The 16,349-nt window shown below is 36.8% G+C and overlaps 1 protein-coding gene across 1 annotated transcript in view; it reads left to right on the top strand.

Moving 5' to 3' along the window:
• CCDC175 (coiled-coil domain containing 175) overlaps positions 1-9,796 on the top strand; it is a 46,442-nt gene extending 36,646 nt beyond the window's left edge. Inside the window, exons 15-19 of the mRNA XM_039864161.1 lie at positions 2,896-2,975; positions 4,139-4,291; positions 6,984-7,086; positions 8,264-8,307; positions 9,596-9,796. Of these exons, the coding sequence (XP_039720095.1) occupies positions 2,896-2,975; positions 4,139-4,291; positions 6,984-7,086; positions 8,264-8,307; positions 9,596-9,766 (551 nt within the window). The 3' untranslated portion in view covers positions 9,767-9,796. The remainder of the gene's footprint in view (positions 1-2,895; positions 2,976-4,138; positions 4,292-6,983; positions 7,087-8,263; positions 8,308-9,595) is intronic.
• Positions 9,797-16,349: the final 6,553 nt, after the last annotated feature.

The raw sequence follows: 16,349 nt of genomic DNA, 5'->3' as shown, positions 1-16,349 counted from the left end.
TAAGAATATAATAAGAATAAATACCTGGGTAATTGGTCTGGTTCCCATTCTTCAGCTGATTTTCCACTTCTTATCAGGTTTTCATTTAGTCATCTCAGGTGGGTTTTCTTGGTATTTTACCACTTTTACCAAGACTCATAATAAATATGTACTCCATTCCCAATTTTCTATTTTTTATCATTTCCTCTGATCCATCCTTGCACTAAGTAGAGGTTGTAAGAAACACTGCATGAAAGTAAGCAACATATTGCAACTACTGATTCTCTTAAGGTAAAGAAAAGAGAAAATACTGATGAAGGAGAGAAAGGAAGGGAAGGCAGAAGAAAGAAAGGAAAGGGGCCATAAGAGCAATGTGCTTCAGAGAATAGGAAAATATATGTCACCAGCCAGCAGTGAGATTTACAGAGGATGGAACATCAGGACTCAGGACACATAAGGATCCATGTTGTGACTTTCGGTTAAATATGATGGATAAATCATGAGCATCTATCTTTTCTCCCTGATGAAACTTCATAAAAATGTGTGTAAAAGATTTTTTAAAAAAGATATAAACCCGCAAGTACAAGAGACTGGCAGAGAAGACATCAGCAGATAATAAATATCAACAAAATTTTGGAAGGTGTAATTGGATAGAAGGATTAGCAGAGAGAGAAATATGAATAGCAAGTGCCTGTAAAGAAGCACACCAGGAAGGCAAGAAGTTCCCTCCACAGGACCTGGGAAGTCTTGGCCATTGGAAGACCCCGATACCGTGAAGGCTGATATGAGTCATTGGACTAAAGATTGGTTGAAAGTCTTTCTGATGAGTAGTTAGACCTCCAGGCCAAATGTCCTCTCCTGTGTAGCTAAGTGACTATTCCTCCCCAATGCTGGCAGAGAAATTGGACCAGAGGGTCCAATATCTGATATCTACAGGATATCAGATATCATTGAGAGCAGAAGACAGATGTTATACTGAGACGCCCTTCTACTCACTGCTCAGCTTGCTGAAGGCTCCCAGCCAGTTGTGTTATATGACTCTTCTGTAATCCCTTTCCCACCACAAAAAAGGAGATGGTTAGATTCTTTGTTAAAGAAACTGAAGTTTCAGAGAAAAGCCCCACAGTATCTAACATCTGAGGGTCTCCCGACAAAAATGGCTGGTCCCTCCCTGATCACTGTACAGAGAAGTTTGTCCAGGAAACAAACCTTTCAGTGCCTCATTTTTAAATAGGATTAGACAGTCAAAAATTACCAGATGTCTCAGGAGAAACTTCAATGTGACACTAACAGAGAAACAGAACCTGGTGGCAACATAGATAACGCAAAGAACATTAGAACGTATTCTTAGAGAATATAGTCTCTATAGTTTATAGAGAATATATTTCACAGATATAGTCTTAGAGAAGTAAAAGGAGATAATGCATTTGTGAAAAAAAGAACAAGATGCTTAAAATAAAGAATGGAGAATGATAAAGAGCTCTTGGAAATGAAAAGTATAATAACTAAAAATTTTAAACTTAATAAGAGGATTATAAGAAAAGTTAAAGAAATCTCTCAGAAAATAAGGAGATGAGAAACAGTATAAAAGGGTTAAAAAAAAATCTGACTATTCTGAGATGTCAAATATCTAACAGGAAGTCTGGAAAAAGAGAATGGAAATACATGGAAAGGATAAAGTTATTAAAGATAATGCAAAAATATTTCTCAGAACTGGAAAATATGTGTTTTCAATTTGAAAGGACCCATCAAATCTCCAGTACAATACATGAAAGAAAGAACACTAAGCCACATCACTGTGGGATTTTAGGAGAAAAAAGAGAAAGAGAAGATCCTAAAGGCTCCTGGAGAGAAAAAGCGGATCTCATACAAAAGATTAGGAATCCGATTGTTCAGATTTCTTCACCGCAATATGATACCAGAAGTTAGAGGACGTCGCCTTTAAAATTCTGAGAGAAATTAATTTCCAGCCTTAAATACCCATCCAAATTATCAGTCAAGTATAAATATAGAATAGAGACATATTTAGATATACAGGATCTGAAAATACCTCATTTACTGTGTCTCAGGAAACTACTACAAAATTTGCTTCAACAAACAGAGGGAATAAATCGAGAAAAAGAGGAAGATATAAGATTCAGCAAACAGGAAGTCCAACACAAGAGAGATGCAAAGGGAAGTCCCAGAAGATCAGCTGTGCATCAGGTCTAAAGAAAAACAAGTACAGAAAGCAGTGGGGGAGGGAAGAGAAATGGAACTGATAGGTTACCTCAGGTGTTTGACCATGTGGGAAGTAATATTCAGAAAGATTTTATAATTCTGTTATAGATTTTGATAGGAACTATGATATGTACATGGAAAACTAAGCAAATAAAAATAAAATGAGGCAATTTTTAACTCCAGAAAACAAAAAAATTATACAAGAAAGGAAATATAATCGTACTACACCATTTGTCTCATAAGTGAATGGTATCAACATTGTCATAGTGATCTAAACAGTTAAATTTCACTTAAATGACAACCATAACTTTATGGGGAGGTTACAGGGAGAAAATGTGGAGGTCGTGGGTGTGGGCTGAGGATTCCAGGATGGGAGTAAGCATGCTGTGCCCTCCTCTACTATTTTAGGAAGTAGAAATTGTCTAAAGATGACACATCAAGAAATAACCGTATAAGCATTTTTAAAGAAAATGGAAGATGAAAAAGCTAAAATTAGTTAAAAATAGTTGATTCTAAGGAGTCAAACACAGGGGTGGATGTGGCATTGGGGAGCACTTGACTGCTAGTTTTTGTTATAAGCCTAATAGTAGTATTTACTTTTAAAACCAGGCGAACGTCTTATTTCGATTAATATGTATTTTAAACTAAAGAACATTGTGTGTAGTTATCTTTCTCTCTCTTTCTCTTTTTTTATAGCACAAAAGCAGGATCAGAATTTACTGAACAGTCTCATTTTTCAAAAGACAAAAGAATTTTCAAGATACTTTAACAGCATGGTAAAGAGCTGATGCATTCATTCTCCTTTCTTTTATTAGAATGCTGGTATATAAGGACGGTAATACTTACCTGGCACCATTGGAGTTTTCAGAAAACCCACATTTATTTTATAAATGGTGCCAGGTAAGTATTACCGTTTTCAGAAAACCCACATTTTATTACCGATGTTTTGAAATTTTAGTCACAACATACACACACATATACACACAGTATACATATACACATACATATATACGTGTATATGTGTGTATATATATGTACATATAAACAGAGAGAGAGAGAGGGACCCCAGGAGCAACTAACATGTAACCATGGGAAAATAACTGAGTGGGCGGGGGGGCCTCAGTTCTCTTATTTGTAAGGTAGAGATTGGATTATGCTTTCTAAGGTTCTTTTTAGATATGTTATCCTGGTATTTTCCTACAAAGACAAGGATAAGTGGTCAGAGGTTGCAGGGTGGGGAGAGAGTGGATGAAATGGGAGCAGATAAAGAAATGTTTACTACTTTTTTAAATATATAATTAATAGTTAATGATAAACATGTATATGTGGACTTGGTTAGTTAAAAATGGGAACATTCTATTCTTTGATATCACAAGTAACTTTTAACATGCTGTGGGTATAGAGAAATCTGAAGGGGAAAATTACAAGTAATATACTGTATGCACAATTCTATTTCTTAATAAGGTGCTGCTAGTGATGATTATACAATGAATAAAGATTATATGTTTTATAACAGTATAAAAACTAAGAATAGAAATTCAGTAAACAATAGAAAATCCTGAAAAAATCCATAAAGTAATACTCCTTTACTTTGAAAAATATTAAATCCTCTCTGAAAAGCATCAATAAGTTTCGCTCTCCTCCGTTTTTGCCAGACGATTGTTTATATATCAATGTATATTCTATTTTGCGAAGCTGTCTTAACAGCTTAACTTGGGGTCCATGTACCTGAGTCCATGAATAAATTTCCATGAATCAGATTTTGACTTTAATATAAAGTTTTTCTAAGGGAAAGTATCCGTAGCCTCTGCTGATGGTTCAGGAATTAATTAGGACCCCTCTCTGAATGTGGGTCCTAATATATTGGTGGGCAATTTAATATATTGGTGCCCTGCTTGTTGAACTCTGTGAGATAACTGTGGGTTTTATGTCTGAGCAGGATAAACTGAAACAGGAATTAAAAGGATTACGAGATCAAGAAAGCCATAAAATGAAAATTCATTTTGAAATTCTAAAGAACTTAGAAAATGAAATCTATGTACATGACATAAAAGCAGAAGCTTTGCTTCTGGAAAATAAAAGGTTGAAAGAAGTAAGTTCAAGAGCACTTCAGTATGCACAGCGATTTTGGTTGATTGCCTAACCCATAATAGTTATGAGCAAAAAGGAGAGAATAGCTCTTAAAAGTTTTTAAATGAAGCATAAAGTACATGCAGAAAATCATATATGCCTAAACCATAAGTGTACAGCTTAATGAACACACCTGGGTAATGGGCACCCAGATCAAGAAACAAAGTGTTAATGATATTCAGATATCTCCTATGTCCCTTCCTGTCACTAACCTCCCCACAAGGGCAACACCATACTACTAACACCATAGACTAGTTTTGCCTACTTTTGAATATTATATATCTGGACTGATACAATACATACTCTTTCACTCAACACTGTGTTTGGGAGGTTCATCCTTATTGTTGCATGCAGTTATGGTTGATTCATTCTCATAATTCTGTAAAGAATTCCATTGTATGACTATAGTACAATTTATTTATATACTCTATTGTTGATGGGGGTTTAGAGAGTTTCTAGTGGGCTATTTTATTACAAACAGTGTTGCTATGAACATTCTAGGACATGCTTTTTAGTGAACATATGTATATATTTCTGTTGGGTATACACTCAGGTGGAATCACAGAGCCATAGAGATGCATAGGGTCCACTTGAGTTCACAGTGCCCATCTCCCAAAAAAGTTGCAATAATGGCCACTCCAGCAGTAGCATATGAGAGCACCAGTTGTTCCACATTCTCTCTGAAACTTGGTCTTTTTTCAACTTACTCATTCTGAAGGGTGTACAATGGTGTCCCATTGTGGTTTTTATTTGAATATTCCAGATGATTAATGAAGCATCTATCCATATGTTGTTGGCCACTTGTATACCCTCTTTGTGAAGTTCTTGTTCGAGTCTCTTGCTCATTTAAAAAATCAGTCTGTTTTGTATTGATCGTATCATTTTTTCAGTAAACCATAATGACCTTCACGTCAGGATCTGTATCAGTGTATTCCAAATGTTTTGCACAATCCCCCATATGTAAGGAGGATTCAGTCCTATTTGATGATCACAATAATCTTATAATGTGGATAATACATTCTTCCTCTTTTATAGATGAAGAAATTGAGGCTCTACATTTTTTAGAATATTTTAAAGCTGGAAAAATAAAAGCAGTCTCACAGCAGTAAGACTCTAAGTAAGGGCAAATCCCTTTACCTCTCTGGGTAATTGTTGTCATTAGTTAAATGGCAACAGTTTTTCCACCAATAGCATAGGTTTTTTGGTAGAATTAAAACGGCATAAAAAGTACTAATGAACTTTGAAAATGTAAATGTGCCACACAAAGCCTGGGGACCATCAACAATAACCCACACACATGCAATACCTGTTCATTCTTCTGGCCCTTGAAACAAACCTGTAAGGAATTGCATCCACCCATGGAAATATTCCACTATACTGTCTTCCTATTGAGATGATGTAGATTACTTATTAAAATAATTGAAATTTTATTGCTATCTTGGTAATGAGTGAGCAAATGAATGACTATGTGAAAGACCGATTCTAAAAGTTCTGCTTTTGGATTCAGTGTCCAATCTAGTTATCCCCGGATGACCCTGTGCTGTTATTTTGTTCACTCACCACTTTCTGTTTTGCTGATTACATCCATTCATTCCACAGACATTTTAAGCACCCACTGAGTCCCAAATCGTGGGGAAGATGCAGTGAATACAGAGATGAATAAGATGCTGAACCAAACCCTTAGGAATCTCACCGTCTGACTGAGGAGTGGGTCTATAAATAGATAATTACAATTCAATGTGTTAACACATTTGAAAGTTATGAGAGGCCAGCTGTATAGACAAATCTACAAAGAGTGGTCCATGTTCAAAGAGGGGCAGGAATGATGACTTGGACTTGGATTAAGGTGGCTTTCACTTTGATTTACAATAAAACCTGCCAATAAACCATGAAAAGCCTGACACAAGCTCAAGGCTGCATGAGCAGACCCTGTACCATGTGCATGGAACATAAACAGCTCCATGTCTACTCCTTTTATTGTACTGGCTGCCATTTCTTAGACTTTTATCAGTAGTTTCTAGTATCTAACTATTTCTCCCTTCAAACTGGGCCAGTGCAAATTGATATCCCCAAGCCCGTACTTTCAGAGTTCTCAGGGACTTAGAGTTCCTGAGCATTGGGTGGTCAGAAAGCCATGACTGTAGTACCCAACTCACTACTACCACCATCACCCAACCCAATGAAACATTCGACTTGAGTGAGCAGTTCTTTGGGGTCTCCTGACTCGATGAACCCTCCCTCGGAGATCTTATGCCCAACTCCTCCAGTCAGGCAGAATTGCTGCCTTGTGACACTCCCTGCATACACATTTTGTATAAGGAACATTTGTGTGTGTGTGTGTGTGTGTGTGTGTGTGTGTGTGTGTATGGACACAATGCATTAGGCAGAATATTTTTAAATTTCTTTTTGTGGAAAATTATATTCAGAATGCCATGTCTATTTGGGTGCTGAAGTGCTTACTAGAAAGCAGGATCCTTTATCTCCCTCACCAGAATGTAAGCTTGACAAAGGTTCTGTTCATCAGCGTTACCCTTGCACCTAGAATAGTTGATGGCACAGAGGAGGAATCAATAAATGTTTGCTGAGTGACTGCATGGATAACTAACCTACAGTAACTAAACTTCTTAAAGCAATTACACGCCTTTAATTTCTAGTACATCGCATATCTGAAGAAAAGGATAGAACAATACAAACAGGGAGAAGAAGACTTCACACACACCTCAAGTAACCTGTCTTGGAATCTGATAGCTCATCAGAGTAAGTAATGTGTCATGGGTGACCTTCACGTACAAAAAATAAAGTTTTTTGTTTTGCTTAAATCATTTTAAATCAAATGTTACTGATTCACATACAATAAAATGCATCTGTCTTAAATTCAGTGAGTTTTGGCAAGTGTGCATACCATGGTAACCACTACCACCACAAGCAAGATACAGAACATTTCATCCCTGAAAAATTTATCTTGTGTCCCTTTGTAGTTGGGTCCCATTCCACCTCTAGTTTTTGGAAACCATTGATCTGCTTCCCATCACTAAGGACTGGATATAAATGGAATGATAGAGTATGCACACTGGTACCTGGCTTCGTTCACTCAGCTAACTGTTTTGTAAGATCCATTCATGTTGTTGCATGTATCATTGGCTAGTTCCTTTTTGTAGCTGTATAATAGTAGTATACTATATCTTTTGTTTATTCATTCACCAGCTGTAGGACATTTTAATTGTTTCCAGTTTGGGGTTGCTGTATGTTTACAAGTGTTTTCGTGAACGTTTTTTTTTAATTTTTTTTTTTTTTGGTAAATACTGAGGAGTGGAATTGCTGGGTTCTAGGGTTAGTTTGCCAAAGTGGTTCTACAAATTTATCATTCCGCTAGCTACGGGATACTCTGCATTCTCACCCACACTTAAAATTGTCAAAACACTTCAAATTGTTAATATTTTAGCCATTTTAACAGGCATATAATGGTATTTCATTGTGGTTTTAATTTGTATTTCCCTGATGACTAAGGTTGTCAAATATCTTTTCATGTGCCTTTTGGCCACTCGTATATCGTATTTTGTGAAGTGTCTTGAACCAATTATCTATTGCAGCATAACAAATATTACAAATCACTTACTTTGCTCACAAATTGCCAATTTGGTCAGAGCTTGGTGGAGACAACTCACATCTGCTCCACATGACATCAGCTAGGGCAACTTGATGTCTGAGGAGTAATTCAGTAGCTGGGGACTGGAATCATCTTAAGACTTACACGCGTGTCTGATGTCCTATTTTCTGCTTGTTTGCAGTGAGAGAGCAAGTCCAGCCAGTTCTGTCATTTTGAAAGTAGAAATTTGTAGATAAAAACAATTGTTGAAAAAATAAATAGCATTACTTTTATCAAAATGTTTAAATTGTTTCAGTAAACTTTGCATTTTGAAAATCTTTATTTTAGCACAATATTTGCGTTTGTGGGCTGACTTTCAGATCACCATAAAGGTAAGTTTTTTGTGTTATCTCTCTATCATATTTCTAAAAATATTTACTTAATAAGTGTGTGCATGTGTGTGTGTGTATGTGCACCAATAGAGGACAGGATTACTGGGGAATGACAGAGCTACTGTGACCATCACATACTAAAATGTATTCTTTGTGCCAAATATCACTATGAAATCTTAATTTTGGGAGAAACTTCCCACACTACCACTTCAGTTAAAGTGGATGCTACTTTTTTTTTTTTTTTTTTTAACAAGCTCAAATTGAACACATTGTTTTAGGACAAAGTTGTCAGTTCTGAACTCCATCTAAACTCCATGTTTTACCAGCCATGCAGAATCTCCACTCCTTCCACTTTACAGGCAGGTAGGCTGGAGTTTAAATCCTGGCTCTGCCACTTTCTAAGTTTTTAAAGTTTGATATGATCCTTGTTTAACTCTTAAAGGTTAAAGGAAAGTGTGAATAGTGCCTCTTTCAGATGAAGCTACTGAGACTCAGAATTCAAGTAACTTGCCCAAGACCAAACAGTTAATAAACTAGTGGAGATGTAGATCCAGCCTGACTCCAAAATTCTTTCTTTTAAATATTAAGCCAACCTGAGTCTCCTCGGCAGTTCTGTGCTGCTCTGAAAGTGAGCTGGCTTTTCATGCTACCACCACTGCTGTCTGATGCAGTTAAAAATTTGAGTTCACTCGTAGAACACTATGGGAACACTGGTGGTTAGGGGTGTGGGGTGGTGGTGCGGGGACTGGGGTACAAACGGGTGAAATTTGTCAAAAAGTACAAATTTCATTATAAAATAAGCCATGGTGATGTAGGGCATGGCAATTATAGTTAATAATACTATATTGTATATTTTAGAAAGTTGCTAAAAGAGTTGATCTCAAAAGTTCTCATCACAAGAAAATATTTTGTAACTATGTGGTTATAACGTTAAACTAGACTTATTGTAATCATTTTACAATATATACAAATATTGGTTTATTATGTTCTATACCTGAAATTAATATATTGTCAATTATATCTCAATAAAAGAATATTAACCTTTGAAAAATAATTTTAGTTCAGCGAGATTTAATCTTTTAAATCTTCTCATTTACCAATCTATTTTTCTGAGATCATTTATAGAACTTTGTGAATGTGCAGTGTACACCCATTTATTTTGCATGCCTAATGCCAATTTTGCATATATATTTTTGTCTTGGATATGATTCACTCAATCGAATATGGTTTTTATTTATTTTGTTGCAATTTATAATCACACGCCCAAAATGTTATCTTTTATTTTTAGAATTTGGTATGTGATGGTGAAGAGACCTTGAAAGAAATAAAAAATCTAACAGACAAGCTAAGTGAAAGAGATGAAAAAATTGAGCATATCAGCAACTGGCTACAAGGGAATCTTGCAGAGCTGCGTCTTCTTACGGAACACGGATTAGCTGTGGGCCATCCTCGTAAGTAGCATCTCAAGAGCTTTGGGTAACAAAGAACTTCCTGCTCTTTTACTGTAGCTGGTGACATCAAAAGAGCCCTCCTCCCCGAAAAAAAGAGTGCCTACTAAATAATTTAGTTATCTCCTGTAATTCATCCCTAAATCATGACACAGACATTCAGCTGAACACTGATTCTCATTGGTTGGATCAGTCTCCCTTCTACTTGAGTTTTCTAAGTAACTAAATCTTAACTTATTTTTTTAATTTTTAAAAAACTCTTATTTTAAACATTTTTCAAAGAAATCTTTTAAAACTGCTTTACGTACTTTTTTGTCTTCTTAAAACAGAAGATATTGAGCATCATTTTATCTTTTCTTCCAAAGGTGAGTTTAGCATTAAAAACAAGCAACTATTACCTTCTCTGAAAATCTAATGTTGCTTCTGAGGCTTCTGAGATGTTCATACAGCCTATATAACAGGGTTGCCTTGTGAGCAAGCAGCCCGGTCTCTCCAGGGGAATATCAACTTCATCCTTAATCCCTACTCTGTCATGTTAGGGCCGCAGAGCTCTGTTCAAATTAATGCTGCAGTGAGAAATGGAGGCGAGCCCTTGCACAGGTATTGCCCAGGGGTCCCAAGGTGGAATCCCTTGATGAGATGGGATGGTGGAGATAGAGAAGGCTGGGGAGAAGGCAGGAGAAGAGTATGCAGGGGAGAGATGGAGTGGTGAAATGAAAACAATATTGTTGAGCAAGCGTATGAGCTTATTAAAGGTTATTAAGGTTTACTTTTAAAGAGCATATCATTACATCAGTAATTATAAAGGTGAGCTTTAGAAAGCAAAATGAGATAAAAATAAAAGTAAAATGTGATAAAGTGATAGAATTAATTGGTTAAAACAATGTTCTGAGGATATTGCTGACAGGAGAAATAATGTTTTTTGCAGCCAATGAAGAATTTTGTGCGTAAGCCTTCTTATCAGCCAAAAAGCTATTTCGGTGGTCCCTCTGGTGCCAGGTGATATTTATTATGTATAATGCATAATAGGTCCCAGTGGGCCTTGCTTCACTTCGTATTTTCTTTGCTAGGCCAGGCCATCCTTGCAACTGTAGATGAAGCAGTATTTTAAGAGCAAAATCATCTCTAAATGTTAATTGCATTATTTTCATATGAGCGAATCTTCCATTTATTGTCTGAAACCTGATGGAATCTTTGCATTGGAGCAAATTTAAATAAACTATTTTGAAAAGCTAAGCCCACTGAATAACTAATATCATAATCCCCTTTTCATGTATTTTGAGGACTGTCTCATTGACTAACAACCTATGGAAAGCGTAGAATTGCAGTGTAGAGATAAAGGACGACCACCTAAATGGGAACAAGCAGAGTCATAAAGCTTGGTATAGCAAGGGAGACAGGGTTACCATTACTTGCATTTGGCAGAGATTCACAGGCGGGCAGGGTAGTGGAAAAGGTTTATTGTGAAAAAGAAGAGAAGCCTTCAGGTGCACATTGATCGGAGGTTGTCGGCCTTGGGAAGCTGGCATCAGGCTAACTAGAAGCAAGACATTCTATGTGATCCATTAGTGAGAGTATTTGGCTTTCTCTGATTGGTCCTGAGTTAGAAGGGTCAAAAAGTAAGGAAGATGTCAGCCATTGACCAAGTTAGGACTGCTCTGGGCCAGCTGCAGAGGTCAGAGTTCTATTATATAGGGTCTGGCCACTGTCAGTTTGAATATTCAGTCTCTCAGCAGGACTTTCAATTTTTACGTCTATTTTCAATTTAAAGTATCATATTCAGAATAGAGTAACAGTTGCTTTGAATGAAAATAAACCCCTCAAAATTAAATAATAGGACAATATAGTGTGTGCCATTCATTTTATTCCATCTAAACAGTACAGTCATTTAATTAAAATTTGAGTTCATTTGATAGGCAATCAGTATAAGTAAATATTTGACTCTTAATTAAACTGCACTTGTTCCAGATAACTTGAACAAGTTCCAGTTAATATTTGGAAATGTTGCATGTGTAAAATGTATAAACACACACACACACACACACACACACACACGCACACACCCCTGTATATCTCTATATCCAGCATCAAGCATTGTGAAATATTAACATTTTTCTATATTTACTTACGATATTTTCCCCCCAAGAACTAGAACATGATACAATGAAATTCTCTGCTCTCCAGCTCCATTTCCCTCCTTCCTTCATTCCCAGAGGGGTAAATAGGGTCTTTATGAAGGGTTGTCTGTCCCAGCTGCATGCCTGGAAGGAACTCAAGGCCTTCTCTCTGGCATCCCCCTCCGAGTTAGGAGGAAGCCCACCCTCCCTAGTCTCCCTCTCCAGGCTGCAGACAAAGCCAGTGCTCACTCTCACTGCTCAGGAGTTTACTCCCTCTTTTGGAGAGCCTTGAGGGTTTCCCTTGCTTGCTTGCAACTTCTGCATTGCAGAAAAAATTAGTTCTCTCTCCTACGTGTCTAGGTGTGTTACAATACAAAGAAGGTTTTCAGATTATCTAGTCTACTCATTTTTTTCTAGAAACCAAAGCTAACAATTCAGGTGAAATATTTATCATTAGTAACAATTGTGCTTTAAGCAGTGCCTCCTGCATTATAAACCCTATCACCTCCATAAGCCTGGAATACTCTTTCCTCCGAGGGGCACCGGGTTCAGATCTAGACTGACAATGTCAACTCCTCAGAGTCATCTTACAAGAACCTCCAATCTAAATTATTCTCTATCCTAACATACTATTAATTTCCTTATGAGATTTGTTACAACTAGCTGTTATTTTATTTCCGTTTGCTTGTGTTTTGTCTGTCTCTCCTGCAACATCATAAGCTCCATGAAGGCCTGGACCATTTTGTTTGTACACCACTTATTGCCAGTGTATAGCAAAAGTGCCTCCCACTTTTAATAGGTACTTAATAGATACTAGTAAAATTAGAGAATGAATGAACATTTACTTTTCAGATCTTCCCATCTGGACAATACAGCAAGATATCTTCTTCCCCTTTAAGTAACGAGGTGGCTAGATCTAAAACTCCAGCCCCAGGCCCAGTCCTGGCTGATACTGCACATGGGGAGTAGTGCTCTCTCGTGACCACATCGGAGCTCTCTCCTACTTCTTCCGACTATAGTTGAAGGCCAGTGCATTGAGATTTGGCTATGATGTAGACTCTAGATCACAGAGTCTAGATTCTAGAACAATCAAGGATCTCCAAAGTGGGTCATGACGATCACTCTACACACAGGAAGCAGATATTAAAAGTCCTGTTTATATTTAATATTTTGTTATCTGTTAAAATATCTATTTTTGTCTATGCTTAATGTTGTACATATTATGTGTGTATATAAAATTTGAAATGTATGAGTAAACTGGGGTACTTGATGTAAGTGAAGGGTCAGAAGAGTTTGGGGACCATATATGTGTGTATAAATTTAAAATGAATAAATAAATTGGGACACATGACATAAATGAAAGATCAGAAGAGTTTGGGGACCATTTATGTACATCTCTTGTGACCACAATTTCTGGTCAAGTTGTCATTAACATAACCAAACAGCAGACCTTAAGGAAAGTTTATAGACTGATGAAAACTATAGAGAAATTGAAACTTAGAGGCATTTAGCTTTGAATTCTACCCCATATTCTCAGTTGCTCCCCATTTTCCCAGATGTTAAGGATGGTATGAAGATCCCTGAGCAAGTCTATTATCTACAGCAGGGGTCAGTAAACTCCAGGCTGGAGGCCAACCCTGCTCCCTCCTGTTTTAATAAGGCCCAGAGCTAAGAATGGTTTTTATATTTTTAAATGGTTGGAGAAAAAAAAAAATAAAAAGAATAATATTTCATGACACCAGAAAATTATATGGAATTCAAATTTCTATGTCCATAAATAAGTTTTTATTGAAACATGGCCATGCTTATTCATTTATATATTACATATGGCTGGTTTTGTGCTACAATGGCACAGTAGCTGTGACGGAGATCGTGTGCCTCTCAAAGCCTAAAATGTTTAATCTCTGACCCTTTAGAGAATAGGTTTGCCAACCTCTGAACTATGGTGTTGATACTGACATCATATTCTCCATTGGTCACTCAAGGAGTGGGTGAACTTCGTTGGCAGTATGGCAATGTCTAAGAATCATATAGACTGAGCCAAATAAGGGAATAAGGGATGACTTCTTTGTTCTAGGCCACATAATGATGAATGAGCTCTGTTACTCTGTTACTCTGTTACTATAATTTGGAAAAAATTAAAATGTTCCCCTTCCGTCATTTAAAATGAAAAGAGTGTCACTTAACGTTATATATACATATTCTTACTGAAAATATATTTTCAGTCAATAAATTATTGATTGGAAGAATTTCAATTAAAAATCAGTACCATTTTCAGCCACCAGAATGTTTTCAATCGAACATACTGATAAATTGAAATTCCTCCTGATTTTAGGTTCCACCCATGTTTCACTCTTAACTCTAAACTGTAATCAACAAGCATTTATTGAATGCCTATTTTGTGCCAAGTATTATATTAGGCTCTGGGATTACAATAGTGAATGAAAACAGATCTAGTCCCTGCTCAAATGGAAATCACAGGTACAGAGGTTGGCAAACTTTAAAGGGCCAGATATTTTTGGTTTTGCAAGCCACAAAAGGTGTTCATAGAAACCACTCAGCTCTGCCATGGTAGCAGAATTGCCCACTCCTGGTATGGTGGGAGAATCAGGTATTATGTAATGTATGTAAAATTTCAAGTGTCATAAGTATACTGAAGGTGGGGCATAAGAACTTAAGAACCTCAGAAGGAGACTTGACCTAGTTAAGGAATCGGGAGAGGTCTCTGAAGAACTGGGAATGGAGCTGAGATCTGAAGGATGATTTCTGCTTCCCTAGCTCTACTTATGTCTGCTCCTGAAGCACTGGCACCATATGGGCTTTGGCGGACAGTGGACCTGGGCTCAAATCTCAACTTCGCTTCTTACCTATTATTTAACCTCCATTCCTCAGTTTCTCTGGTTGTAAAATACAGGTAACTGACAGCGGTAATAAAGCATTAGACCTGTATTAGGCACTCAGATCCCTAAAATCTACCACCCTCCTGAGGTGTTAAAGGTCAGCCTTGGCCCCTTGAATCACTTGGCCATCTCTGAGCCACCTGTAATCTCTTAGCTTTTGAATGTCCCTGTTGAATGGCTTCTCTCACAGGTGGACTTTCTAAAGAAGCCCTCGCTCTCTTCCAGCTCGACAGCCCTCTCCTGTCCTCTTCTGGACACACTATGTCATTGCAGCTATGCAGGTCCTGGTCCCCTCCTTCAGGATCACTGCACTAGTTTCATTAACATGTTGAGCACCTTTCGAGTCTCGAACCAGAGCAAATGCTGCTGTTAGAAGTTGAATGAAATCCAGTCCCTGAACCTCAAAGTGCACATGATGGGAGAAAGAAACAAGTGAGATGATTAGAATCCAATGGATTCCAGTGGCTATGAGAGGGTAAAGAGGGACCTCTAAGTCTTTGGGGTGTTGGAAATACAGGGATGTCTGCCCAGAGGAGCAGCAGACATGGTCTGGCCAGGAACTGCAATAGATGGCTGAGTGGAGATCTGCCAAGGGTACCAACAGACAAGAGTGGAGGACTGGCTTGTCACAGTGTGAAATACCAGACTTCATCCCGAAAACTCAGATCGTTACTTTTTGCCTTAAATATTCTTTCTTGGACACAAAAGGTAAATGAGTTCTTAGTGTATACCGAAACCAAATAGTAACCGAGCACAAATGTTTAAAGAAGTATTAAAAAGAATTGTTTTAAAATTCCAAAAATTATATACCATATACTATAATTTATATACTATACCAATTTATATACTATAACTTAGGTTACCGATAAACGATTTGTGTACTAACCAAATGTCTTAACTGGATAAATGCTCTACAGAGACTTTTTTAGGCCAAGAGATACTTTGAAAGATCAAATAATTCATATAACTGTTACAGTTATTTTTGTTATTGTGATGGAAAAAGACTTGATACAATTATCTGTATTTTGTTCATTTAATTCTGGAAGAAAAAAAACATATAGTTATAATTCAAGCAGAACCAAAATTTCAGTAAGAAATAATAATTTAAAAAATCATTTGCCCAGAAATTGTTGAAAGATTTCTTGGAAAAATTAACATCTTGACTAGAAAGAGAGTTTAGACCAAACATTAGAATCACCCGGAGAAAGTTTTAAATATTATTCTGTTTGGCCCATACACCATCATGTCTGGGAATGTTTTTAGAAATCTGTCCAGCTAGCTCCGATGTGCAGTCAAGTTGAACAAACCAATGGTTTTAGACAAATATATAACAATGTAACTTAAATTTATCAATTAACTCAAATTAATCAAGATATTTTGACTTTTAAGTTGCCTATCCAGCACTAGTTAGCAAAATTAATTACTAGAGCAATGAGAGTTATAATGCACAAGGACCATGTCAAAACAAAGTTAAGCTAGAACATGGGTAGTTTTTGTACATTTTTAATAACCACGTTTTAACAAATTATTTAGTAACATTAGCAATCACAATTGCTATGAATTGTTCTAGTCTTGTT

This window comes from Pteropus medius, unplaced genomic scaffold, assembly GCF_902729225.1.
Source record: "Pteropus medius unplaced genomic scaffold, Ma_sr-lr_union100, whole genome shotgun sequence".
Taxonomy (NCBI): domain Eukaryota; kingdom Metazoa; phylum Chordata; class Mammalia; order Chiroptera; family Pteropodidae; genus Pteropus; species Pteropus medius.
Note: the sequence above shows the minus strand (reverse complement) of the source record. Positions and strands in the feature narration are given on the sequence as shown.